The sequence below is a fragment of the Bactrocera dorsalis genome, chromosome 5, assembly GCF_023373825.1.
Source record: "Bactrocera dorsalis isolate Fly_Bdor chromosome 5, ASM2337382v1, whole genome shotgun sequence".
In the NCBI taxonomy this organism is placed as follows: domain Eukaryota; kingdom Metazoa; phylum Arthropoda; class Insecta; order Diptera; family Tephritidae; genus Bactrocera; species Bactrocera dorsalis.
Window position 1 is genome coordinate 52,309,518 of NC_064307.1, and position 27,766 is coordinate 52,337,283.

The 27,766-nt window shown below is 36.1% G+C and overlaps 1 protein-coding gene across 2 annotated transcripts in view; it reads right to left on the reverse strand.

Moving 5' to 3' along the window:
• Positions 1-14,159: 14,159 nt before the first annotated feature.
• Positions 14,160-27,766, reverse strand: part of LOC105225249 (cationic amino acid transporter 3) — a 44,308-nt gene continuing 30,701 nt past the window's right edge. For both annotated transcript variants that reach the window (XM_029549780.2, XM_011203640.4), the window contains exons 2-6: positions 17,388-17,807; positions 17,033-17,293; positions 16,686-16,972; positions 16,173-16,410; positions 14,160-15,991 (exon numbers count right to left, since the gene is read on the reverse strand). In XM_029549780.2, the coding sequence (XP_029405640.1) occupies positions 15,324-15,991; positions 16,173-16,410; positions 16,686-16,972; positions 17,033-17,293; positions 17,388-17,742 (1,809 nt within the window). In that variant the 5' untranslated portion in view covers positions 17,743-17,807 and the 3' untranslated portion in view covers positions 14,160-15,323. The remainder of the gene's footprint in view (positions 15,992-16,172; positions 16,411-16,685; positions 16,973-17,032; positions 17,294-17,387; positions 17,808-27,766) is intronic.

Below are 27,766 nucleotides of genomic sequence, written 5' to 3' on the forward strand. Positions count from 1 at the left end.
AAGTGATCTTTCCATAATCTCGCTGACTGTTGAAGGATACATGCCTGATACTAACAACACTATATCGTGTGCATACGCTACTGCTTTCACTCCTCCACCGTTTAGTTGGAGTAGTATTTCGTTCAGCGCTACAACCCATAGAAGCGGAGGCGTCCCTCTACTCACATAACTTGCTTATGTTGCAGCGCCGTTTGAAGCTATAATCCTATTCTCAAGCATCGATAGTATCCATCTTCACACAGTATCATCTATGCCACCATGTGCCAGAGGATAAATTATAGCATTTATTTCCATGTTATTAAAGGCGCCCCCTTATCACCTCGTGAAGGGCAGTTTCGGTTGATCGGCCCTTTATGTACGCATGTTGGAATTTCGATAACTTCTCCGCCATTATTGTTCTTACGTGTAAATCTATTCGCCTTTCTAGTACCTTCAGCATAAAGGAGGTAAGGCTTATAGGTCTAAAATCCTTGGTATTCTCGTGTGTTCTTGTGCCTGGTTTTGGAAGGAACAAAACTTTACTTCTTTTCCAACTTCTTGGTATGTAAGATAGTTGAATGCTAGCTTTGCATATATTTTTAAGCTTTTGAACCATTGGTTCTACCAGTTTATGCAGCATTATGGGCATAATCCCGTCAGGACCTGCTGCTTTACAGTCCCTGGCCAAATTATTAGACGCACTATTGATTTTTATGCAAATATCAGTTATCAGTTATCTCTTTTCGGACTCAAATCTTCACATGATTCAACTTTTTTCTTAATACGTCACACACTAGCTTCAGACAGCTTCAATCTTCGTGAAATTTCACGGTTTTGTATTAATGAGAGCCTTGACTTCGGCTTTTTTGCGTGGTGAAAGGTCCCCCACTTTACCCATCTTAAAAGATAAGAAAACGAAAAAAATCACGTTAATAACTTTTCTAAACAAAATAAACACCCGAAGGTCAAAAGTCACGTTGCAAATACAAAAACGATACTGAAATACATCCACACTGTTAGTAATCACGCACGCAACCGGATCATGTTCAAACATGAATGCGACTTCTCGCTGTCATAACCCTACCTACCTACTATTGTTTATTATTGTTATTGTAAGTAAAGAATACTATTACTCAAAAAGGTTTGGCTATAAAAATTAAGGTTTGTCTCATTATTTTACACTAAAAAGGCTATTAAAATAGGTAACTACGAAAAATCAGTGATGCGTCTAATAATTTGGCCAGGGACTGTAAATGGTGCAAAACTATTTATGGCATATTTGATTTTGCTTTTGTCTACTATTTGGCTTCGATAATCAGCTGCGTTCAACTGTGGTTCTGGTTGAACCATCGTTGAAGGTGTTTGCTGACTCCCGGGGAAGTGCGTTGTAATTAGTACCTCCAGAGACTCTTTTGCCGAGGAAGACCAATCACTTCCCTTCGCCCAAATGTAGGCAGTATTAATATGATCTATGAATAGCATTCTGCTCAGCCTAGCGGTTTCTCTGCAACTTTCTATCGATGTGCAGAAAGATCGCCATGAGTCGTTTTTAGCTTTCTTGACTTGTATCTTTATACTCTCGCAACAAAGTTTCTAAGGAGAGTATTATAGTTTTGTTCACATAACGGTTGTTTGTAAGTCCTAAGACTAAAAGAGTTAGATATAGTTTTATATATACAAAAGTGATCAGCGTGACGAGAAGAGTTGAAATCCGGATGTCTGTCCGTCCGTCTGTCCGTCCATCCGTCCGTGCAAGCTTGAATAAAAATTGAGATATCATGATGAAACTTGGTACACGTGTTTCTTGGCTCCATAAGAAGGTTAAGTTCGAAGATGGGCAAAATCGGCCCACTGCCACGCCCACAAAATGGCGGAAACCGAAAACCAATAAAGTGTCATAACTAAGCCATAAATATATATATTAAAATGTACAAAGGATCGCATTAGGGAGGGGCATATTTGGACGAATTTTTTTTGGAAAAGTGGGCGTGGCCCCGCCCTCTATTAAGTTTTTTGTACATATCTCGGATATCTCTATAGTAGTCTATGTCAACCAAACTCTATAGAGTCGTTTCCTTCAGGCATTTCCATACACAGTTCAAAAATGGAAGAAATCGGATAATAACCACGCCCCTCTCCCTTACAAAGGTTATGTTGAAAATCACTAAAAGTGCGTTAGCCGACTAACAAAAAACGTCAGAAACACTAAACTTTACGGAAGAAATAGCAGAAGGAAGCTGAGCCCAGGCTTTTTTTTAATTTAAAATGAGCGTGGCGTTGCCCACTTATGGACCAAAAATCATTCCTCAGGAACTACTCGACCGATTTCAATGAAATTCGGTATATAATATTTTCTTAACACCCTGATGACATGTACGAAATATGGGTGAAATCGGTTCACAACCACGCCTTCTTCCAATATAACGCTATTTTGAATTCCATCTGATGCCTTCTCTGTATAATATATACATTAGGAACCAATGATGATAGCGGAATAAAACTTTACACAAATACGGTATTTGAGCTGAGGTATCCCTTGTGGAAAAATTGTCGTGATCGGACTATAACTTTTCAAGGTCCTTGATATCGAACACGAAGAACTCAGTGCCTAACCTAACCTAACCTAATTTTTCACCGAAAATATCGGTAAATCTCTCAGAATTTAATTCTAATTAATTTTACAGCAAAATAAAAAAATATGTAAATGACGGATAATGAAATCTCGATTATCACTTTATCATGCGAGAGTACAAAATGTTCGGTGACACCCGAACTTAGCCCTTCCTTACTTGTTTCATAATATCTTTATACGGCTGCCAGATTTTGGTTCCTTAGTTATTTTCTCAAATTCTTGAGTTCACTGTTCCACCAAGGAAGACATTTTCTCTGTTACAAAACTGTTAGCGGAGTGGATTTATTGAAAGTTGCGGTTAAGATTTTCTCCAACTTCTCTACTTCTGAATCTAGTTCCTGAGGATTTCTAATACTCTTATTGCCTCCCTTTTCAAGGCATTTTGTTGCTATACTGCTAAATTTTTCCCACGCTGTTCTTCTAGTGTTCCGATATGTGAAAGGAGCACTGTATTTCTCGTAGATGCTGAAGAGTATCCAGGAGTGATCCGACATGGAAGGCTCATCGGATACCCTCCAGTTATCCACAACGAGACTGTCTGTGTCTGTTGATAGCGTGAGGTCCAACACTTCCTCCCACCCCGGAAACCTATCAGAGCTTGGGAAAATAAAGGTACCACTGTGATATCTGCTGTGCTGTAATTAGGACAAATAAATGCATTTATACTTCTCTTGATAAGAATGCACGCCCTAGGTTTACCTTTGTTCCGTGTGTAAAAAAGGTTATAGTTGCTGCTGTTTAGCCCTTTAATGGTGTCTTCATTGACCCGCGGCTCCTGTACTAGGCTGATGCCTATGCCCCCCTCGTTCATGAGGGTTGTCAGATTCGCTGTAGCACTCTTCGAGTGCTGCAGGTTTATCTGCACGCATCTAAAGTTATTGGGCATCTTGGGTTTCTTCGATCCCCACATTACTTAGCAACTGGCTGGCGTCGTCGACTTCTTCCGTGTCGTCTTCGTCAGCCGCTTTGTCGCCTTGAATGATTTTTAGTCTGGCCTTGCGAATTCCGAAGCTGGTTTTATAGTCAGTCTTCTTAAGAGCCTTAATGGACTCATCGCACATGGCCACCAGTATTGCTCCACTTGCTTTATTCGGTTTTCCTCCTTGATCAGCTGTCACTCATCTTTAGCAGGTATAGATTTGTTCTGCAGCTCGATGCACCTCAGGAGTTTTTCGCCTGGCTCCTGGTTTTTCGCCTGGCTCCTCTGGTAGCCAAATGCAAGTACGAGATCTCTTCTGAATGTCCCTGGCGGGTATAAGCCTCAATTGGAGGCCTACAAAGGCGTTGCTGATTTTAGCAACACTACCCGTCAGGAAATCTAGCAAGGTCTAGTCCGCGCGCTTGATGACCCTGTGGCCACTGAAGGTCTCAGAGGAGTCAAACTCCGGGTGAGGACCCGCAGGATTGTTGAGTACAAAGCTTAGCACCATACTCGACAATATGACGTCGATCTGCACCCATCTTTCCTGTATAGTGCTCGGAGATGATGGCCACTTGCAGGCTATCCCTGGCTACATCGCAGAAATGCCTTGCCGTTGTTGTGCTGCTGTGTTCACCTTCACTCCGCCTAGGGTTTTTGGGCAGAGTTTCTGATATTTCTGTGATAGAGCGATTCCTTTTTTGTGAAGTGCTCTCTTGTTTGCTCTCTTCTAGAGGTTCTGATTGCTTCCTTTTCAGGTAACTTTCATATTCCTCTACTATTGATTTGAGGCGCTTTGTTTCTGCCTCATCAACTGGGGTACCGGCTGCATGGTCTTTGGCTATCTTCCCTAGTATGAAAACTGCCCTCTGGTACCGGTTTTCCTCAGCTGATTCTGGGATTTCTTGCGCTTCTTTTTGTTTTTTTTTAGCCGCCAGTGCACTTTAGTTGGTACTCATGGCAGCTTTGGAGGTGGACGCTTCCTCCCTTAAATCTGCTGTTTTCACTGCTGTATCTACCGGTATACTTTGATTGGTATGTATGGCAGTACTCTTACTCGTCTCCTGGCTGGAGGCGAGTAATTCGTCCTCTTCGGATTCCGTAATAGGATCAGCTATTACGGACCGTTCGCGATCAGCTATTTATTACCCCCGCTGACCATTCAGCCCTCGGCACGGGTACTTCGACACCTTGGCTTAGGATGGTGTTGGTGCGGGTATCCTCATACTTTCACAATAGGAGATGGGCGTAAAACCTAGGGTTTATTCATCCATTTCACTATTGTGTTAAGAGGTGTGCCTCTTAGTTCGAAAGATTAGAGTACGTTTAATTTGGGATGCACACTTTATACCGCTACTGTGTTGGAAAGACCAGTTTGAGAAGAACCTGGTTACACACCAATTGGCGCAAACAGTGAAAAGGAAGAACGACTGGCGAGCTGCTGTAAACTCGGCTATATTTCTATTTTTTAAGTTTATGTATATGTGAGAATTTTTTAAAGAAAATCTTCATTTTTTTTTTAAATTAAAAATTACATTAAAAATATATTGCCAGATAGTATATAGAAAACTTGACTTTGTTGAAACCGAACGACAATAGGCATAGTAGCCATCCAAATTGACCGATGAAAACCCTTTCGCCGGTTACGCTTGGAGTTTTAATTATACTTCATTTGGTTGCTATAATATTGTAAAGGGTGATTTTTTAAGAGCTTGATAACTTTTTTTTTAAAAAAAAACGCATAAAATTTGCAAAATCTCATCGGTTCTTTATTTGAAACGTTAGATTGGTTCATGACATTTACTTTTTGAAGATAATTTCATTTAAATGTTGACCGCGGCTGCGTCTTAGGTGGTCCATTCGGAAAGTCCAATTTTGGGCAACTTTTTCGAGCATTTCGGCCGGAATAGCCCGAATTTCTTCGGAAATGTTGTCTTCCAAAGCTGGAATAGTTGCTGGCTTATTTCTGTAGACTTTAGACTTGACGTAGCCCCACAAAAAATAGTCTAAAGGCGTTAAATCGCATGATCTTGGTGGCCAACTTACGGGTCCATTTCTTGAGATGAATTGTTGTCCGAAGTTTTCCCTCAAAATGGCCATAGAATCGCGAGCTGTGTGGCATGTAGCGCCATCTTGTTGAAACCACATGTCAACCAAGTTCAGTTCTTCCATTTTTGGCAACAAAAAGTTTGTTAGCATCGAACGATAGCGATCGCCATTCACCGTAACGTTGCGTCCAACAGCATCTTTGAAAAAATACGGTGCAATGATTCCACCAGCGTACAAACCACACCAAACAGTGCATTTTTCGGGATGCATGGGCAGTTCTTGAACGGCTTCTGGTTGCTCTTCACCCCAAATGCGGCAATTTTGCTTATTTACGTAGCCATTCAACCAGAAATGAGCCTCATCGCTGAACAAAATTTGTCGATAAAAAAGCGGATTTTCTGCCAACTTTTCTAGGGCCCATTCACTGAAAATTCGACGTTGTGGCAGATCGTTCGGCTTCAGTTCTTGCACGAGCTGTATTTTATACGGTTTTACACCAAGATCTTTGCGTAAAATCTTCCATGTGGTCGAATAACACAAACCCAATTGCTGCGAACGGCGACGAATCGACATTTCACGGTCTTCAGCCACACTCTCAGAAACAGACGCAATATTCTCTTCTGTACGCACTGTACGCATTCGTGTGGTTGGTTTAATGTCCAATAAAGTAAACTGAGTGCGAAACTTGGTCACAATCGCATTAATTGTTTGCTCACTTGGTCGATTATGTAGACCATAAATCGGACGTAAAGCGCGAAACACATTTCGAACCGAACACTGATTTTGGTAATAAAATTCAATGATTTGCAAGCGTTGCTCGTTAGTAAGTCTATTCATGATGAAACGTCAAAGCATACTGAGCATCTTTCTCTTTGACACCATGTCTGAAATCCCACGTGATCTGTCAAATACTAATGCATGAAAATCCTAACCTCAAAAAAATCACCCGTTATATGCACCAATAGACAATAATAGAGCTTCGTAAGAGAAGTCAAATTTTTTTCTAGTTTATTATAAAAATGTTTTATCATTAAATTATTACATAAAGATATATTTAAATAATTACATGCATACTCGTATACATATGTAATAAATTGAAGCTTGATTACGAGTATATTCTCCCTCATGCCACGTTAATGAATTTGAAAACAAATGAATAGTCAACAAACTTTGAGCGAAAAATACCAACAACAATCACAAACCAACATCAAACCAAAGTGGGCAATAATATTGGCAGACTTCAGGCAGTTTAGCAAGCTCACATGTACAGTGGGACAAAAACAATATAACATAAAACAAAAAAATATTATTCCATGAAAAAGCATTTAGTTGCTCAACTTTTGTATAATATCATTGTAAAAACGCATAGAAACAAAACAAAATATAAGGCCATGCCCGATATAAGGTGGAATATCACAAACTACTTACACAATCTAAATTGGTGAAATGGTAAATCACCTTACTGAATAAATTGAAATTTTCCTTTCTAAACTTTTCAATGATATCTTGACCAAAGAATAATATAATATCATTTAAATACAATATTTTTCTAGCAAATATTCACGCACTTCGATGTGAAATATATTATAGTATAATATTTGAGTCTGAAGCTGCTGGAGAAAATAATTTGAGCTGCAGAACTTAATCGAGCAGGTACAATCTTTTATAAGAGTGTACAGCTGCTGGCGTATGCCGATGATATTGATATCATCGGCCTCAACATCCGCTCCGTTAGTTCTTATTTTTCCAGACTGGACAAGGAAGCAAAGCAAATGAGTCTGGCAGTGAACGAGGGCAAGACGAAATATCTCCTGTCATCAAACAAACAGTCATCGCACTCCCGACTTGGCTCTCACGTCACTGATGACAGTCATAACTTTAAAGTTGTAGATAGTTTCGTATATTTGGGAACCAGCATAAACACCACCAACAATGTCAGCCTGGAAATCTAGAAAACCTCTTGCCAATAGGTGCTACTACGGACTGAGTAGGCAATTGAGAAGTAAAGTCCTCTCTCGACGAACAAAAACCAAACTCTATAAGTCGCTCATAATTCCGTCTTGCTGTATGGTGCAGAGGATTGGACGATGACAACAACTGATAAGTCGACGTTGCAAATTTTCGAGAGAAAAGTTCTGCGAAAGATTTATGCTCCTTTGCGCGTTGGCCACGGCGAATATCGCATTCGATGAAACGATGAGCTGTATGAGATATACGACGACAATCCAGAAAATATAATAATTGCTCTTCCAACCGAAAACTCATAGCATCGACCGATTTTTTCGATTTTTGGATCTTATCCGAACGCCAAACTTTCATCACGAGTTTTGACATTTAGCCACATATTTTGTTTTTGTAATATACTATTTTATTATTATATGGGCGCTGGCTTTGGGAGCCGCCATATAGAAGGCACTCCGAATGAAAAAGTAACAACGGCTTCTGGTCCTTAAATTGGGAAGATGTCGCTGCCCAGCAGGTATATGCCCTCGTTAAAGTAAAGGCTGACATCACCACCGTCGAAAAAAATACGATGGACGGGGCAAGGACGAAAACGAGTAGATCCTTGTAACATTTACTACAACGGGAGCATTGACTACTAAAAGAGCGCAAATTCGTGGAGGGAGAAAGACTTAGTCATCGAGATCTGTCATTTGCGCCGGTGGATGACCCATAATCCGCATCAGAGCAAAATTTTTAATCGTAACATTGATTTGCGCCCACCCCCAATGGAAGAGAAGGACGACATGGTCAAAGATGTCTGTGAATGGAGCGCGCTTATGACGACTGCCACGCGACGATGTAAAAATTGTGCTACTACAAAAGTAATACGACTGGGTAAGCTGGCGTTGAGCAACAGTAAAAGATTGGAAAGGACCTCTCTGGGCCGCTCAATACCAAACGTGTTTTCGTACAAGAAGACTCTTTCAATCTATTGCTAGAGAAAATAACAAGAGCGCAGAGCTAAATAGACAGGATAAAATATATATAAGAGTGGGCAGCTACTGGCGTGCGGCCACAATAACCGTCTCTGCTTTTTCCAGATTAGATAAGGAAGTGAAGCGTATGGGCCTAGTTCTTCTCTCTTCTCTCAACGAACTATGAGCAAACTTTATAAGTACCTTGTTAAACCCGTTCTGTTATATGGTCAACGAAATAAGAGAAACCAGCTACGCGGACAAAGTCATGTCGTCCGAATGAAGGAAAACACTCCAGCTCTGAAAGTGTGCGACGCAGTACTCGCAGGGGGAATTAGAGGAAGAGGAAGGGCTCCACTCCGTTGAAAAGACTAGGTGGAGAAGTACCTGACTTCGCTTGGAATCTCCAATTGGCGCCACACTTCGAAAAAAAGAAACGACTGGAGTACTGTTGTTAACTCCGCTGTCTACGCCGGTAAAGAAGAAGCAGAAGTATAAGGGAACTTTTCTTTTACGCATATTTTTATACTCTTGCAATCTGTTGCTACAGAGTATAATAGTTTTATTCACCTAACGGTTGTATGTAAACTAAGCGAGGAAGATATAGCGTTATATGCAATATATGTATATAAATCAGCAAGATGAGGAAAAAAGTTGCAATCATCCGAAACATCAAAAATTCGAACTTCGTTTGTTCGTTGCTTTGCTTTCAGTCATTGCTTATTTTTGCATATTTATCAAAGCTAAACAAAACCACAATAAAACTAACAGAACATAGTGACGGAGGAGCGACCACAATTTTAAAATGAAAGCCCGCAAAGGTTTAAAATAACAACATAATGCAAAAAATAAATATACCATTTATAAACAAAGTGATGACTGGCCGCCTCGTATTATAATCCCACTATATGTCTGGCAGACAGTCAAATAGCAGTAATACTCGCTTCGAAAAGCATTTATATTTACTAATATTACATTAAATGCTTAGGCTCTAATTCATGTTTAGTTTAAAATTGAATATAATTGTTTTAACGAGACCAACAACAACAAAATACTGGATACATATGCGACATTGCATTTAATTAGAAGAGCCAAATGTGAAACCACAAAATCAAACCATAGCACATTCCCTGACTGCCACATTTTAGCATGATTTTAGGCGCCATACGATATCGTGAGGCTGTTGTCTACCATTTAGGAACTGTTAGAATACTAAAGCATACAAATGGGCACGACAAATTATAACTATACACAGTAAAAAATAATGTAGTTGTTTTTTGTCAATGTAAGCTACGTCGCTCAACAAATTTATTTTTGTTTTTTTTTATATTCTACCAATATTTTTTGTCGCACGAGGTATTGTTATATTTTCGCGCATTTTTTAGGTCATGTTTATAATGTGATTGAGCCAAGGCGGCACCTCCTCGGATTTGGTAATCTAAGAATTTTATGAATAATCTACCCAACTATGTCCCAAATATCCTAATTTTGTCCCTTAGAGTTTGTTTAAATACTTCAATTTTTTAGTTTGTTTACTTTGAAAGTTTTGGTCTCACTACAATAATTTTTCTTTGCCGTTAGTTTGCAGCCAGTGCCTGCCTTTGCTTTTTACATATGGATGGTTTCTAGTCCTATTAACCTACCATATTTTGGTTTATTTAAGAATGTGTATATACCAAGCTAGTTCAACATTAGTTTAAGAAACGTCAACACTACACGTCACTATGACGCTTTGCTAATAAAACTTGGTTGAAAGTATTATGGTAGTATGCAGTTTTGAACCTTCAGCAAGTTATTGATACAGTTGAAGTTCGGGTGTCTGTCTGCCTGTACAAGCTGTAACTTGAGTAAAAACTGAAATATCGTAATACAACTTGGCACACGGGTTCCTTGACAAAAAATTTAAGACGTGCTTGTAGATAACGGCATTAAACGAAAACTTATAAATTATATTTATTAAGATATACAACTCCAGTTTGACACAGGGGATCATAAGAGCAAGTCCACCTGTGGGCTAAACATTTTTTTTAACTGGGGGTGGCCCTCTTTTAGGTTTAATGTACATAGCTCCTAAGCAACTAAAGCTACAAAAGCAAGGTACTCCTGAAATCTAATGATACCTGGCCTACTCCTAGTTCCATAATAAGAATATGCGGTTCGGTTCGAAGTCAACCGTCCGTACTTACTTTGAATAATTTCATTATTGGCATCTTTTAAGTGGAAATAAATCTATGGGAATTTTGACACATGCGCATGCTAAAGTCTAGCGTCAGTGCCGCTCCGTCGCATAGACTGACTCTTTCATTATTTGTCAACTCATACTAAATCCGTTGAAAAAATACTGTAATGTCGTATGAGCTATTCGACATTACCGCTCCTCTGCTGGAAAAGAGAATTTTTTCTGCACACTTCAGTTCTTATTTCACTTAAATCAACACTTTTTGTCCTGCACAATTCCTATTTTGATAATGTAATAAAGCTGTAATGTCCTGTCTACAGCAAACGTCAGCCCCTTTGATATGTGTCGGTATAGCTTTTGTATAAATGCAGTTAGTATGTGACGAATTACATATTTGTATTTTAAATACTCGTACCACATTTACCCTTTGGCTCACAATTAGCCCTTCGTTTAGTCTATTTGTTGTTAGAGTTTAAACCAAATAAGGGGGAAAATTCAAATATTATAAAAACATAGACACGTCTGGCTCAGCTAAACCCTTAAATAAATATTATTATATTGCTATATATACGTCAACCCACGTACTAATAAGTGAAATGTTGAATTGACGTGGAAGTTAAAAAGATATGATAGTGCAAATGCCGTTGATGTGATAAGAAATGATTCTTAAACTCTAATTACCTGTCATTTCATAACTTCGAACTATGTTATTTACGATAAGTAGCACGTAGAATGGATTATGCTTTATATGAAACATTCCCATTCGTTTTCGAAATAGAAGCGATCAGCATCGTGCAAGGACTTTTCCAAACAAGGAATTTTTGATTATGTCAGATTTGAATCGAAGTTTAACCTTTTACAATGTTCAGAACGCAATTGCACAAGAGTTTCTGATTGTAGTAGAATGCGATCACGTCCGAAACCTGGCTGACAAACCTTTTTATACCCTGAACAGGGTATATTAATTTTTTCACGAAGTTTGTAACACCCAGAAGGAAGGGTCGGAGACCCTATAAAGTATATATATAAATGATCAGTATGTTGAGCTGAGTCGATTTAGCCATATCCGTCTGTCTGTCCGTCTGTCTGTCTGTATATATACGAACTAGTCCCTCAATTTTTAAGATATCGTTTTGAAATTTAAACATCATTTTCTCTTCAAGTAGCTGCTCATTTGTCAGAACTGCCGATATCGGACCACTGTAACATATAGCTACCATACAAACTGAACGATCGGAATCAAGTTCTTATATGGAAAACTTTCACATTTGACAATGTATTTTCACAAAAGTTGGCACATGATATTTTCTAAGGCAACAATGTAATCTCCGAAGAAATTGTTCAGATCGGTTAACTATAGCATATAGCTGATATACAAACTGATTGATCGCCATCAAGTTCTTGTTTGGAAAACTTTCACTTTGACAAGATATATTCACGAAATTTGGTATAGATTATTTTTTAAGGCAACAATGTAATCTCCGAAGAAATTGTTCAGATCGGATTACTATAGCATATAGCTACCATACCAACCGAACGATCGGAACGATGGAAAACTTTCGCATTTAACGTGGTATCTTCACGAAATTTGGCATGGATTACTGCTTAAGGTAACAATACGAGTATAATCTCCAAAAAAATTGTTCAGATCGGATTACTATAGCATATAGCTTCCACACAAACTGAACACATAGTTACTAACAGAAATGCACCTGTGAAGGGTATTTAGCATCGGAACCGAAGTTAACGTTTTTTTCTTGTTATGTTATCAGTGGTATGCAGGAATCACCATCTCATGTTCCTGATAGGCAGTTTACTTCCAAGCTCATGTTGAAATAATTATACGTTATTGTTGTACAATAATATAAGAGAGAGTTTTATAAGAGTTTTGTTTCCTAATGTTGTTTGTAATACTTAAAACTAATCGAGATTTTGGTGATCCATTTCAAGGTTCCCTAATTTTTAAGAGAAAAAATAGACTTCAAATTTAATGGGGAATGTTTATTATCATTCGAAGGAAAATTTTTTGGCAGTTATTTTTTGAAGATTCTCTCTTTCGAATGTTGACCACGGCTTCGTCTTCGATGGTCCAATCATTGACAACAATTTTCGAGGACTCTTTCGAGCATTTCGATTGTTTTGCTCCAAAGCCTGAATCGAAGCGGGATTGTCCGCATAGACTTTGCATATCCCCAAAGGAGAAAGTCTTATGGTGTGATATAAGACGCTCTCGGTGGCCAATCGACCGGCGCAAAACGTTAAATCATCTGCTCCCCGTAGTGTTGTCTCAATAAATCCATTGATTGATGCGATGTGTGAGAAGTGGCGTCGTCTTGTTGAAACCAAGTGCCGCCGAGGTTACGAGCTTCAGTTTTAAACATCAAATGAAAGAAATATAGACGGTGAAATTATCTGGCCCACAACCCATACAATACTGTTGTTTTTTCTGGGTGAAATTAAAGCTATTGAATCTCTTCAGGTCTTCGTCCCAAATGCGGCAATTTTGCTTGTTTACATTCCCATTGAGCCAGAAATGGACCTCATCGCTAAACAAAATCTGATTCGAAAACGTTGGATCTTCTTGGAACTTTTCAAGCAATGTCGCTTGGGAAGGTTGATCGACTTCAGTTCTTACACAAGCTCTATTTGTTACGCTTTCAATTTATGATATCGACGTAAAATGCGCCAAATCGTTCCATACGTCAGTCGTTGCTGCGAACGGACCAAACAGACTCTCCACGATTTTCGTGTACACTCTCGGTTAGGCTGCTAAATTTTCTTTACTGCGTGCTGGACATGGTTTATTCGGTCGAATATTATCCAATAATGAATGCTGGGTCTCAAGAATAGTACGCTCAGTTGACCATAAGTTGAGCGAAGGGCGCGAAACACATTCTTTACAGAACATGAATTTTCGAAATAAAGTTGAACGATTTTTAAACATTGTTTAAGCGTAACTATTTCCATGATGAAAAGTAAAAATAACATGACAGCGTTATCTGTCCAAGAAAGGCTATTGAAAAAAGTACCTCTAACGGATTTCCTGTTATATGGAGTTACATATGTGTTTACTGTATACAAATAATCAGAATGATGAAACAAAATGAATTCCGAAGGCAGTCGAAAAATTCTTATAAAAAGTCTATATTTTTAATTAGTGATCTTACACACACACAAGTTGAGACAGCGTAGAATTATTTGAGTGTAAATTGTTCAAAAGTAACTCTTTCACTGAGTCATGGAATAAAAAAAATAGTGTATATAAACTTGTTTAATGAATATACACTTTACATACTTAAAACCAATCGACAGCCCGGAGAATGGTTGTTGCCATATTTGGTAATCCTCCAAAAGGCCGGCTGTCGAAGTTTTAGAAAGCATATTTTGAAATTCACAGTAAATTATTTTCATTGACAACTTTGAAAATAGCAAAGTTATTGATAAATCATAAGCTATTGGACCGATAGAACGTCAAGATCACGATTCGACTATTTTAAAAATTGGTTATTTATTGAACATTATATACATACATTTTTTTACATTCATAACTAATAAAATTACTGGAAAATAAATTACAATTTATACATATTTAAAACTGTTTAGCCATTCTTTCGAATTTTATAATTACCTCTTGATTTTTTCTAATAATACACATGCATTTATCTTTAAGTAGACTTAACTCATTTACAAAAATATTTTTTTGTTTTTGGTGACAGATAATTAAAAAACAAAATCTCAATTACCTAGGTATATACTGTATTTTTACAATATCACAAATTGTCGGAAGAACTATAAATTCTATCAAAATTGTTTAAAAACATTGTTAGTTAACAACAAAAAGGTAAACAAAAAGAAAGTAATGGTAGTACAATGCAATGGGCGCATAAAAACAACGTAATTGCTTGTGGCAGGCGGTAATCAAAGCGGATATTTAAGCGTTACCAGTTTAAAAAATAACTTACTTACTTTCATACAATTTACTAGGAAAATTTTAATTTTAACTTGTTAAAACACTTAAACAGTTTTTGTGAAAAACTGGAGCTCAAATACCAGACAACAATGGCAAACGTTTAGTTTTCATGCGCAATCTATTCATCTCTCTCGCACTTATGTAGGTTCAATATTTAAAAAAATATTATGATTTTTTCTCAAGTAGTAGTAATATTGTAAAATTTAGAAGAACGGCAAGAAATCCCGAAAATGAATATACAAATAAAAAAAATAGAATAAATTACTTGTAAAAAAGTTAACAAAATAGTAAAAAATTAAAAAAAATATATATTTAGATTAAAAAGTTGGAATGCCATAAAGTTTTCTAATTATATAGACATAGCATATCTTTCAATATCTGTTTTTTATAACTACATAATGATGGCAATTCGGTTTCAAACCAGTTATTGTCATTTTTACTCTAAGGAATAATTATATTTGGACAATTCTAATTTCTTAAACAACCTGAAACAATATAGACATTTGTAATAAACACTCCAAACAGCAGGAGGTATATACGCCACGCTTAAATCTACATACATTTAAGTTCGACAACGCTAGATATTTGTAATTCTGTGTAAATAAAAGGGTCCCTAAAAGACATGCTTAATGTTTATGGAAACATTTCAGTTTTCATTAACTTTAAATAAAATGCTACTACTGCTTTTCCACAACCCCATTAACACCGTTCTCCACCTTCCAGTCTGGTTCAAATGCCTGATTCGTGTGTTGCATTCTTATCGCTGCTTCGGCGTGGTTACGGTTTCGCGTCACCTGTGTAGAATTACGCAGACCATAGCTGAAGTAAATCGCATAGCCAATGGCAACCCATACAAGGAAACGTATCCAAGTATTCACGTCCAATTGGAACATCAAATAAACATTCACGAAAACACTTAAACAGGGTATGAACGGCACTAGTGGCACTTTGAAAGTTAACTCGATTGTCGAGACCGGTTGCATGCCGATTATAACCACAATAAATATTAACATAACACCAATAACGCCTAGCGCCACTGCACCGGCTGTCGAAGTCAACCCACAAATCGCCTCAACTATATCCCAGACGATGCACACCAGCGCAAATACTACGATGGCTATTTTTGTAATACGTGATGTAAATAAATTTGGTTCACGATAAGAATTGCCATTGAAGAATTGACGTATAACTTTGGGACAACTAACGGAGATTGTCTTCGTATCCATATCTTCATCCTGATAGCGCAGTACGAGCACACATATCGCTACAATTGTGTAAGCCAATAGTGTACCAATGGACATCATGTCGATCAGTTGATCCAGATCGAAAATAAGCGCCATAATACCTAGAAAAAACGTCATAGAATAACTGTTCAATTCAATTCAATGCATTTCTAATAAATCTATCATCATTGCAAACAAAGGTCGCCAAAACGATGCCGGAGCTAGTTCGTAAGTTTCGGCAAATTAATATTATTATTGCTCTAAGTTTATTCCAGTGTTTCTAAACTTTTTGTTGATGCTTACCCGCGAAAATTCCCGAGATAATTGTTGCCAACAATGGCGTTTGGGTGTAGTTATGTACTTTTGAAAATGATTTGAAGAGAATACCGTCGTTGCCCATGGCATAAAGTACACGCGGCAAGGGAAACATAGCACCCAACAAACTTGTGGTCAAGGCAAAGACCGCGCCAATTGTAACGATCCACTTAATAGCAGACCAACCAATGTCGTCAAAAGCCTTCGGGAATGGTGCATCTTTATCCTAAAAGAAATTAAAATTGATAGTGACTTGTGAATAAATTAACATAAGAAGAATATAATTGATAAAAACTATAATTTGTAAAAAGATCATTTTGTAAGCTTAGAAAATAAGTTTCAACCCCTTCAGGCCTTCAGAGAATTGTCCAAAAATATTTTGAGACACGGTTATTAAAACATATTCAAAATGGCATTGGAGGGGTTAATATACATACATTTTTGATCTCTTGTTATCGGTGTTCTCAAAGAGCACACTGAGTATTTCTATTTGAAACTCACCAGTTCGAAGTAAGGCACCATCATAGTAAGTACCGTCGAAATGCCGAAGTAAGACAAGAATATGATGATCAACGAAATGACGATGGCAAGTGGAATATTGCGCTTTGGATTTATTGCTTCTTCTCCAGTTGTGGCTATGCAATCAAAGCCTACAAAACCATAAAAACATTTCGCGGCACCAGTCATAACACCGGCAATACCGAATGGCATAAAACCGCCACTGCCGAATTTATTATTGTCAGTCTCTGGTACATCATCTTTTGATATACTCCAGTTAGCGGGATTAGCTGTAAATAAGGCGAAGAAAGTTACAAAAGATGGTTTTCAACTATTTACAGTGTACATACCATTTATAGCACCAGCAACTAAAACTATGGCAATGGTGATGAGATTTACAGCAGTGAAAATATTATTCAAGAAACTGGACTCTTTCACACCAAAAGCAAGTAATGCCGCCAGCAGCAAAATTACACCCATAGCCAAGAAGTCTGGATACTTTGCTAAGAAGTCCACATGCATAGGTATAGCCTCCGTCAACGCCTTCGACATACTATTATCGATGAGCGCATCAAAGTAGCCGCTCAGACCGCGAGCTACACTGGCGGTACCTGTTTGAGAAGAAATTAAGGTTTTATAATAATGACGATATTTAAGCCTACTTGATAGAGCTAAAAATGCACAAATATAAGCATGTCCTCATACCGATCACATATTCCAATATTAGATTCCAACCAATAGTGAACGCTACGAACTCGCCAATTGTTACATAGCTGTAAACGTATGCAGAGCCCGCTTTTGGCACACGTGCTGCGAATTCAGCATAACAAATACCGGCAAAAGCGGAAGCAAGCGCAGCGATGAGGAATGATATGGTCACAGCTGGACCGGCAATGGTGTAGGCGACTGAACCGGCGAGTACGTATACGCCCAGACCGAGCGTACTGCCCACACCGAGTGCAGTCAGATCGAAGAGGTTGAGTACACGTGCCAATTGTGATTCGTTTTCTACGACATCATCCGTTTTTCGTCGGGTTAAGGCGGCCCAGAATTTCGACATTTTTGCAAACGGTTTTCCTTTTTGATCTCAATATTTTCGGTATTTTCTACTCGGTATGGTTGCTTCTAAAAATGAGAAAATGTTTCCATTAGATACACATACTATATATGTACATACATATATCGCGTGTGGTTTACAGAATACTTTATAATGAAAACTTATACATATGTATGTCTAATCATTTAGCCTGGGAATTCGGTACTAGCTAATTAGTGTTACTAATTTAGGCCACTTCTGTCAATGGCAACGTGTTATCTACAAATCCAAGCCTTATCAGAAAGATAATTAAGTGTAATTATTTTAAGAACATCAGCGAACACAACGCTATTGACGTATATCCAATTGTGTTAAAATTTTATACCTAATTGTAGTAGTATCTTTCGAACGAAGCTCATAAAGGATTAGTTTTATTCCTTATATGAAACTGACTTTCCTGCTCGGCACAAATTAGTCTTCTACAAAAGAATGATAGCGCAGAGATTATCAAACATTGTAATAATTATTTTCAATTATCTACAGTTATATAGCTATTAACAGTTATCCGCTTTAATTTTTCTTAAAAAATGTCAATATTTGTTCACTAATTCATAAAACCTGCATGGTTTATAAGATATTTTCTAACTTCCACAAGCAACTCTTTTCCAAAATCCTCTTCAAAATTTGTTTTCAGAAAAACTGATGAACCGCAAGAGGGAATCACTTTTTTGATTCCAAAAATATTTTTTGAATTGTTGAAGTAGAAAACTATTTTATTCATACATCATACTTGAAATAGTTGGTGAATAACATTATTCAGTAGTGATGTAGAGAGATCTGATTGACAGGTTAACTAGATGTGCATACTAGAACACTGAGCTTTTGCGCAATGCATTTGAGACGAACAGCGAAGGAAAACAAAACGAAAGGTGAAAATGTACCATGCAAAAAGGACCATCTGTTCAAACTGGTATTAACCGCTACGTAAATGTAAAAAGGAAATCGAGTCAAATTAAATTAGCAGTCAATACCAAAAAATTTCAACCAGGCACGCCAAATGGTAAAAAGCCAGAAATACTAAATGGCAACAGATTTGCCCTGCTGAGCATCGAGCATGCCGAACCCCCTCCATTCTATTTGCATGAGCGTAGCTCAAATGCACTTGTCTCCAAAATAAGCAATTTAATAAGCACAAACAATTTTCATATTGTGCCCTTGAAAAAAGGTAACATACTACATGTAGATGAAATAAAAATTCAAACATACACTGAAAAAAGTTTCATTCAAAAGTTACTACTCTTACCAACTGAAGAGCTCAAAAGGCCTAGTTGTTGTCATAAAAGGTATAGAGCTTCGGTAGACTCTAACGATGTTAAAGAAGCACTGGAAGAAGGTGGTTTTAGCATTAAATCAGTAGTAAATATTTTTAACAGGAACAAAGTCCCACAACCAATGTTCAAAATAGAAATTGATGCCAAATTCTAACCAACTAAAGAAAAATGAAATACACCCGATTTACAATTTAAAATATCTGCTCCATCGCAGAATCACTGTTGAGGAACCACATAAGAGAAATGGTCCAGTACAATGTACAAACTGCCAAGAGTATGGACACACGAAAGCATATTGCATTCTACGAAGTGTCTGTGTAGTATGTGGTGATTTACATCCCACTTCAAAATGTACTCTTAAAAAAGAGGATTTAAATAAAAAATGCAGCAATTGTGGAGGAAATCATACTGCTAAGTACAGGGGTTGCCCTGTTTACAAAGATTTAAAATCGAAATTGTCACAGGGTATCCAAGCACGTCGTAATCAAATGATGAATATTCCATCTAATGAAAATATTGAAATCCCCGTCCATATTTCAAAACCAGTAAATCTTAAAGACAATGCTACACAAGGGAGTTATGCAAACGTTGTGAAAGGCAATACTACACAAAGGCAATTGCCCCAAAACCAACCAAATGGAAACGTGAAAAAAAAATATCCCTGGTCGGTCCAAAACCCCGGTGTTCATAATTCTTCTGTGTCCAAATTCTTCTTCTTTCTGCTATAATAATTAATTATAAATTTTCCTATTATGTATTTCTCATTTTTACCAATTCTCGTTCAGACTCGTATATTGAGAATATCGATAATTCGAAAACGATCAATGCATGAATCAATAGTGGCCATTCGAATTTACAACAGCTGTGCCATAATTTCGAACATAACCTTGCCATTTTTGTTAAAGTGAAGTGATTGTGAAGTTTTTCATATTTTTATAAAAATAACATAAAAACCAATTTCTGTTATTGATTAACTAAACAACATCAATCGAGCGCTCGAAAAAAAATATCCCTGGTCGGTCCAAAACCCCGGTGTTCATAATTCTTCTGTGAAAAGTATTACGTTGCTAACTGTTTGATTTATTTTTATAAAAGATCACGGAATCAAAATGATTTAAGCCCCACCAAACGTGGGTGTTCTTACTTGACAGAATCCCCACGAAAAAAAAATGAATTAAACCCCACGAAAATGTTTTTATCCCCACCAATCGAAATGAATTAAGCCCCACCAAACGTGGGGGTTCTTACATGACAGAATCCCCACTAAAAAAAAAGAATTAATCCCCACGAAAATGACTTTAGCCCCACTTTCCGCCATTTTTAATTTTGTTGTAAAATTGGTGGGGCTTAAGTCATTTTGCCCGGTGGGGGTTAATTCAGTGGGGGCTAATTCATACACCCAAATCACACATATCAGTTGATACACGTACTGATTTATCTTCTGATCACTCTGCTGTACTAATAAAGATATGTAAACAACCTATATTCGTTGATCTAAAAGTGGGTCTAACATCTTATAAAACGAATTGGCTAAAATATAAAAAATACGTGAGTAGCCACATTAATATTGAGCACAAAATAAATACAGGAAGAGATATTGAAGAAAGCTTAAGAGAACTCAATGATATAATAACTAACGTAGCTGTCTTAGCAACACCAAACAAAAACTATAAGCCGTTTGGTCTCAGGAAAATCTCTAATAGAAAAATAGAAAAAAAGCGTGCGAGACGAGAATGACAAATAAATCGCTCCCCTTCCAATCAGCTTCAATTAAAATCAGCTGTACGTAAATTAAAATAAGCGCTTATACGTGAGGAAGAATTCAACACTGAAATGTATATAAAGAAGCTGTGACCAAATTCAAGCAAGCAAAATTCCCTTTGGAAAGCCCAAAATTCCATGAAGCCACCGACTGACTCCAACATGCCTATACCATACATGGGTGGAAATTGGCTCGAAGTGACGAGGAAAAAGCTAATTGTTTTGCAAATCACCTAGAAAAGGTATTTCAGCTTAATTGCCCAAAGAACAACTTTGAGCTGTCCACCTTACTGGGAAAGACAACATAGCCGTCTTCATACAGACCAATCAATCCTCTACCCTGTCTTTCTAAATTATATGAAAAAGTGTTACTATCAAAGATGACACCTTTCCTCCACGAAAATAATATAATACCAACGCACCAATTCGAATTTCGTGAAAAACATAGAACAATAGAGCAAGTAAATAGAATTACTAACGAAATAAAAAAAACATTTGAGCACAGAGAGTACTGTGCAGCTATATTTCTAGACGTGGCGCAGTCGTTGGATAAGGTGTGGCATGAAGGCCTTTTATATAAAATTAAAAACATTCTAACTTTAGAATTGTATAAAACTTTGGAGTCTAATTAAAAAATAGATAATTTATGGTAAAAGTTGGAGATTTCATATCTGATGAACGACAGATAAAGGCTGGTGTACCACAAGGCAGTGTTTTAGACCCAACTCTATACATCATATTTACAGCGATCTGCTGTTCTGCTGTCCATCATTATTAACACCAACTTTTGCGGATGACACAGCTTTAGTGAGCCATAACAAATGCCACATAATAACATCAAGAATAATCCGAGCATTTAAGTTCTGTCGAAGAGTGGCTAGCGAACTGGCGTATAAATGTGAATGAACAAAAGTGTAAGCATATTACACTTTCGCTAAGACCAAAGATGTGCCCGGCAGTAAAAATAAACAATATTTTAGTACCCCAAGCGAATGAAGTAACTTATCTTGGTATACATCTAGATAGAAGACTGACGTGGAGAAAGCATATACATATCTAGCAAAATAACTTGCATGAAGATAAGAGCTGCAAATTTAAATTGGCTTTTAAATAAAAACTCCAAACTTAGCCTAGACAACAAAGTGCTTTTATATTTATAATGCGGTCGTAAAGTCGATTTGGATGTATGGCATTCAACTGTGAAGTTCCAATAAAAAATGCTTAGAACAATCTCGTGTTCACCATGGTACATGCGTAATGAAAATATCAAAAGGGCTTTGGTATTTCTATGGTAAAGAAAGAAGTAGAATACAGCAAAATTAAATATATATTTAAACTCCGAGATCACCCAAATACTTTGGCTAATGCTTTGGTACCTTCCTGCGATCAAACGCCTTTAAAGAAGAGATATGCCTGCGTACTAAGGAGCAACGTATCACAAAAACAGTTCAATCAGTTGCTTGAGCTTGTCTAATTTTTAAATAGATTTAAAATTTCATAACTTATTGTTATGTTTTTAAAACAAAACAAAAATCAGCCTTTTGAGCAAGGGTGGACAGAAAATTACCACAACATCTCTTGAGACTATCAAAAGCTCCGGCAGCTCCTCAGGAGAGGGTGTAAATAATGTGGAATCTTTTTGGTCGACATTTTTATGGAACATATTATAGATGGATCCTGGACTCACATTTCACTTATCAACAAGTTTAATAGCTGCCATGTGTATATTTCTAACGATTGACCCTGCATACCATATGCGTTGTTGAACCCTGAGATTTACTCAGGTTCCTTTCAATTAATTATCCATTAAAAAATTGTTTCTAAGTACTCTTGGAATCGAGTATTAAACCACAAGGTTGGTCAGTCTACCTTTTTCGAAAATTAAAAAAAAACAGAAACTAATTTTAACTAAATATATAGTAAAGTCTTAATCGACTTAATATATATGTAGCAATAGAGTTCTATTGAATCGGGTCAGAAATGTAAAGCTTCATCAGACTTAAATGGAATTCTTTCTTTAGTGGCCTAAAGCTATATACATAACTATCATACTTTCATTCATTGGACCATTTATAACTCCCCGAGTTTATAACTGCTAAGCAACAAGTTATTTTATTTATTTGTAGATTACTAACTGATTGTTTAATTGTTTTACGAAGTCGACAAGCTAATCAATTGTTCATGACTTTTTCCTAGACACACTCGGGTGCTTTCAAAGATAGAACCACTTCTTGCGTCTTATTTATCGGAATGTGAACAACAAAGTAAATTCTATTAAGAAGCCTCCTTAGGCATTACAAGTCAACACATATGTGCAGGTGTTGTACTCATGTCTGTTTAAATATTTTATAATTTATTTACATACTTATGTATGTGTATGGTGTGTTTAAACAACTTTTTCCGTTTCTGAAGATAAACACGTTGCAAAAGGTCACAAGCACACGTACTGACAGTTATCCATATTTACGTAGATAAATATGTGCTCTTGGCATACATACTATACATATGTATATAGATTTATAGCATTATATATAACAAGGGCATAATAAATGTGCAAATACAAGTAAGATAATAACAAATAAAATGATTTTAATTGCATTAAGCTTCGTTTGTTTATTGGCCAGGTATTTTTACATTATCTCACATTAAATTATTTACCCAGTACGTTTTTGTACAACAAGTACTCAAGTATTCAGCCGCACGGAGTTTCCGAAGTGAAACCGGTTTTCTTTAAAAAGTTATTTATTTATATGCTTTTTTGACATGATATATACTTTGACAAATTAAAGGCGAGTTCTCCACCTTTGAATTGGAAGGCACACAATAAATAACCCGTGCCTATAGCTTTTGTGGAGGGAAAGCCCCGGAAATTATATATCATATTTGTGTACGTTCGCCTTGTTACTAAGCTTTATATTTTATGTAGTTACACGAATAAGTGTGTATAGAAATTACAGGACATAAAAAATTAAATAAAGTAAATAATATGTAAGTAAAACTATGTATAATATTTGAAAAGTACCTAAGAACACGATTTTTTTTTAAAGCCGAACAGTCGAAATATTGTGTTGTTTGTGAGTTTTATATCACTTTATCACTGGTATTATTCTCTTTCAGACTCAAAAGATACATAACATTTGACAAATGGATCATGTCATAATTCCCCTCCATAAATCATGGTACAGAAACGTAAACAATTACTTAATTAAATGTCGCGACTCTTATAGTATTTGAGAAAATAATCTGGAAATATTATTATATCTGGCATCCTGCTAAAACCATATAGCAGTCGCAAAACATTTGTCTGTAGTTCACACCTTTAAACCTAAATTTTAATAGAAAATATCCGTAATTCATACGAGAGAGGACTTACTTGCTTTCAGAAGAGTTTCTTCTGAATGGTTTGGTGCTTAAAATTAAGTAAACACAACAGAAATGGCAAATGAATGTGTCAACTTTGACAGTTAACTCTCTGGTTATACAACTCTTAAAAATATCCTATATGTATGTACATACGTATGTGACAAGAATCAAAATCAACTGCAAATTAGCCAAACGCAGTAACCTTACGACATAATAAAAACGTGAGCTTATTAATAATTAAGTGCATTTTTTGAGTTATAATGCTTGTATAAACTAAACAAATTTGTGGGTAAACAAAATACAACAAACAAAAAAAATTAAAACAAAAGTATCAAAAAATCAACAAGTGCAATTAATCAACCACAAATACGTCAATGAAATTAAATTAATTCAGAAAGCTTACTACACATATGCATACCATGTACGTATGTAATGCCTTTCACGAGTTGAAAAAATCCAACTGTGTTTTTTTGTTTTGTTTTGGTTACTACATTTGTTATACATAAAAACACGTACACCAAATTAACCGAGGCAGTAAGAATACGAAAAACTAAACAAAATCAGAACAAAGCTGAAAAACACTTGAGCCGCTCAAGGTTGTTGACTGAAGTTGGAATGTCATTTAAAATAAAGAAACCATAATAGCAACCAAACATACAATTTTATACTAATTTAAATGGAAAATATGCATAAACCTTAGCCACAAGTAAAATATAATTGTTAGTGAAAATACTCGTGTTATTGTTAAACATTAACTTTCGTCCAATATAACATTTGAAATTAATGTTACTAATTGCTTTATTGTAATAAAAAAACATATTTAACACATATAACTTTTTGATATATGTGTGTATGTTACTGGAGACACAAGTTTTTTATATAAAATACTTATAATTAATGGGACACGGAAAATGTTGTTAAGAAACACGTGAATGTGTAGACACAAAGCGCTCTTAGTAATTAACTTTTTGTTCAATAACACCGCCAACAAAATATATTTCATTTGGCTCACTGACTAATCGCACAGAGTATGCTCGACATTAGCCCTGTTCTCACCGACAACTGCGGCAATATTTCTTAAAAAACACACAATCAGGAAAGTAATCAAAAGCAGAGCTGGGACTTACAGAAATAGCAACTTTCGTAATAAGCTATCAGTGTCAAAACTAAATATATGTTATTAAAGTATTGTTTTGATATGTAATTCAAAGAATTCCGACTTGATTTCGACTTGAAAAAGCATTTCATAAAAATCAAAAGATTGTTCAACGGTGTCTTAGAACTCATAGGGACTTCTCTAATACTTAGTATATATCTTCTTCTTCTTTACTGGCGTAGACACCGCTTACGCGATTATAGCCGAGTCAACAACAGCGCGCCAGTCGTTTAGTATATATCGTCGACGACAAATGTTCTCTATTTAAACTTACACACAACTAAACCAGTGACGTTTTCAAAAAGTCCCGAAGGCGACATTACCAACTTTCTATGTAATAATAATCCAATTATAGAACCAATTATCAGCAATATAACAACGTTCCGTTTTATATAGTGGAAAAGCAATAAATAACAGTTATAAATTCAATTAGTATGAAATATTTTGACAGCTGATATGAAAAGGAAATTATATTTATATATATTTTATGAGGCTTGACGATTTTGACTGAGTTTGACGTAGAAAATACAAAAAATTTTAACTTTTTTATTAGCCGCGTGGCACTTAAGAGGCTGTAAAGTTTTCATTGATAATCACATTTTTACTGTTTTTTATAGAGTTATCAACAGATCTTACGAGTATACCGTTGTCGTAAATGCGGCAACATTTCGACATAATTTCAATTGATACTAGCTTCAGATTCATTATATAATAATTCAATGTTAAATTCTTGCTAAAAAATATTTTTATATTGGCGACATTAAGAGTCAGTATATTTGTTTAACTAAAACTTATAAAACTATTACTTTCACAAATGTTTAAGGTTTAATTTCAGAGGTTAAATGTCAACAGAAAATTATCAATCTCAGTATGTATTTGAAATGGTGACTTCTATATATATACAAGTACTTTAAGAAATATCTCGTATATAGCTAAAAATAAGTTAGCTGTCTTCGATTTCTCTTCTCTAAGCTCTCCTAAAAGAAATTGTTTGCGAAAACGTCCGTTCCATGAAAACTTTCTTCGTCTCCGCGATCCTTAAAATTCAATAAATAATTGCATTTGTAATATTTACGCGAAATTTCGAAATTGCGAAAGCATTACAAGATGATCCATTAAAAACACGTTGCTAGATGACATGATAACTTTGAAAAATTAATGGCAACGTCTTTATTTATTTTCTTTTTTTATGCCCCTTTTGGTTCGTCTATTGTAGTTGAAATAAAACACAAAATAAAATACAAACTTCCAAAGTATAACAATTAGGTATAGCGCCCACATAAAATCATATGTGGACATTAAGGTGAACCGTGAAACCGGAAGTGCTCGATTTTTCAATCATTTTCAGTGTTATTTTACTAATAACCCTTGACATCAGAGATTATTTCTACTTCGCAAATCTACTGAGATGACGCCGAAGATACTACTTGTACATATAATGGGTATGAACGATCAGGGTAATATTATTTTACACTCCGTGCGAGATATATTATACGTCTGCAATGAGGAGACTAACTAAAGCCTATAAATATCAAATTAAGTTAAGCGGTTACATGGGTTTCCTCGGGTAAAAAACAGTATTTTTGCAACGGCGCACTTAGCTTAGCTAGCCTCGAGTGCACAAGTTCTCAAGGCTGTATCTCCGAAGCTATTACTTGGACTTCGGAGACTTGAAATTTAGGACAACATTCTAGTTGTAGAATTTAATAAGATAATAAAAATTATATTTTTTGAACCCTGTAAACCCTGGAAACTCCTTATAGTTTCCATCTAGAAAATGTAAGCAATGATGAAAATAAGAAATCGAAGACACATTTTTAACACATTTAAGAACTACCCTATTGTACATAGACAGCAAATCCATTTCATAATTTGAAAACTGATTATGCAAATTTACAAGTGCATGTTCAACAATATTAAAATGAAGTAGGAAATGTGTACAAATGCCATATAAATTATATAGTAGTATATATTTTACTACCTTGAAGTCCACCTTCAACAATATTAACATTCCAATAATAAATAAGCTTAGCTTGGTAAAAAGAGCTGTTGAATATGGTCAGTTGCTTATGAAAGGGAACGTTTTCACAAACTAGATTTTGAAGAATGAATAGGATAATCATGGCTGAGGGTGTTAAAAAATGTTAATCGCATCGAATTACTGTTCAGCATCATTTAAGTTAAAAACTAAAATTTAAGTTATATAATTATTTTTGTAAATTTTCATATAAGTATGTATATATTTTCATAGTATATTTCATTTCAAGATTTTGACTCAGCTTATATCTATGGGAGGAAACAGCATTAGAAGAAATCATAAAATAATACGTCGATGTCTAGAAATCGTAAACGTAATCGAAGAGATGATAGAAAACCATTCGAGAAAGTGCTACAGTCATTGCGACAAAACGAACGGGTTTGACTACTAGTGATGATT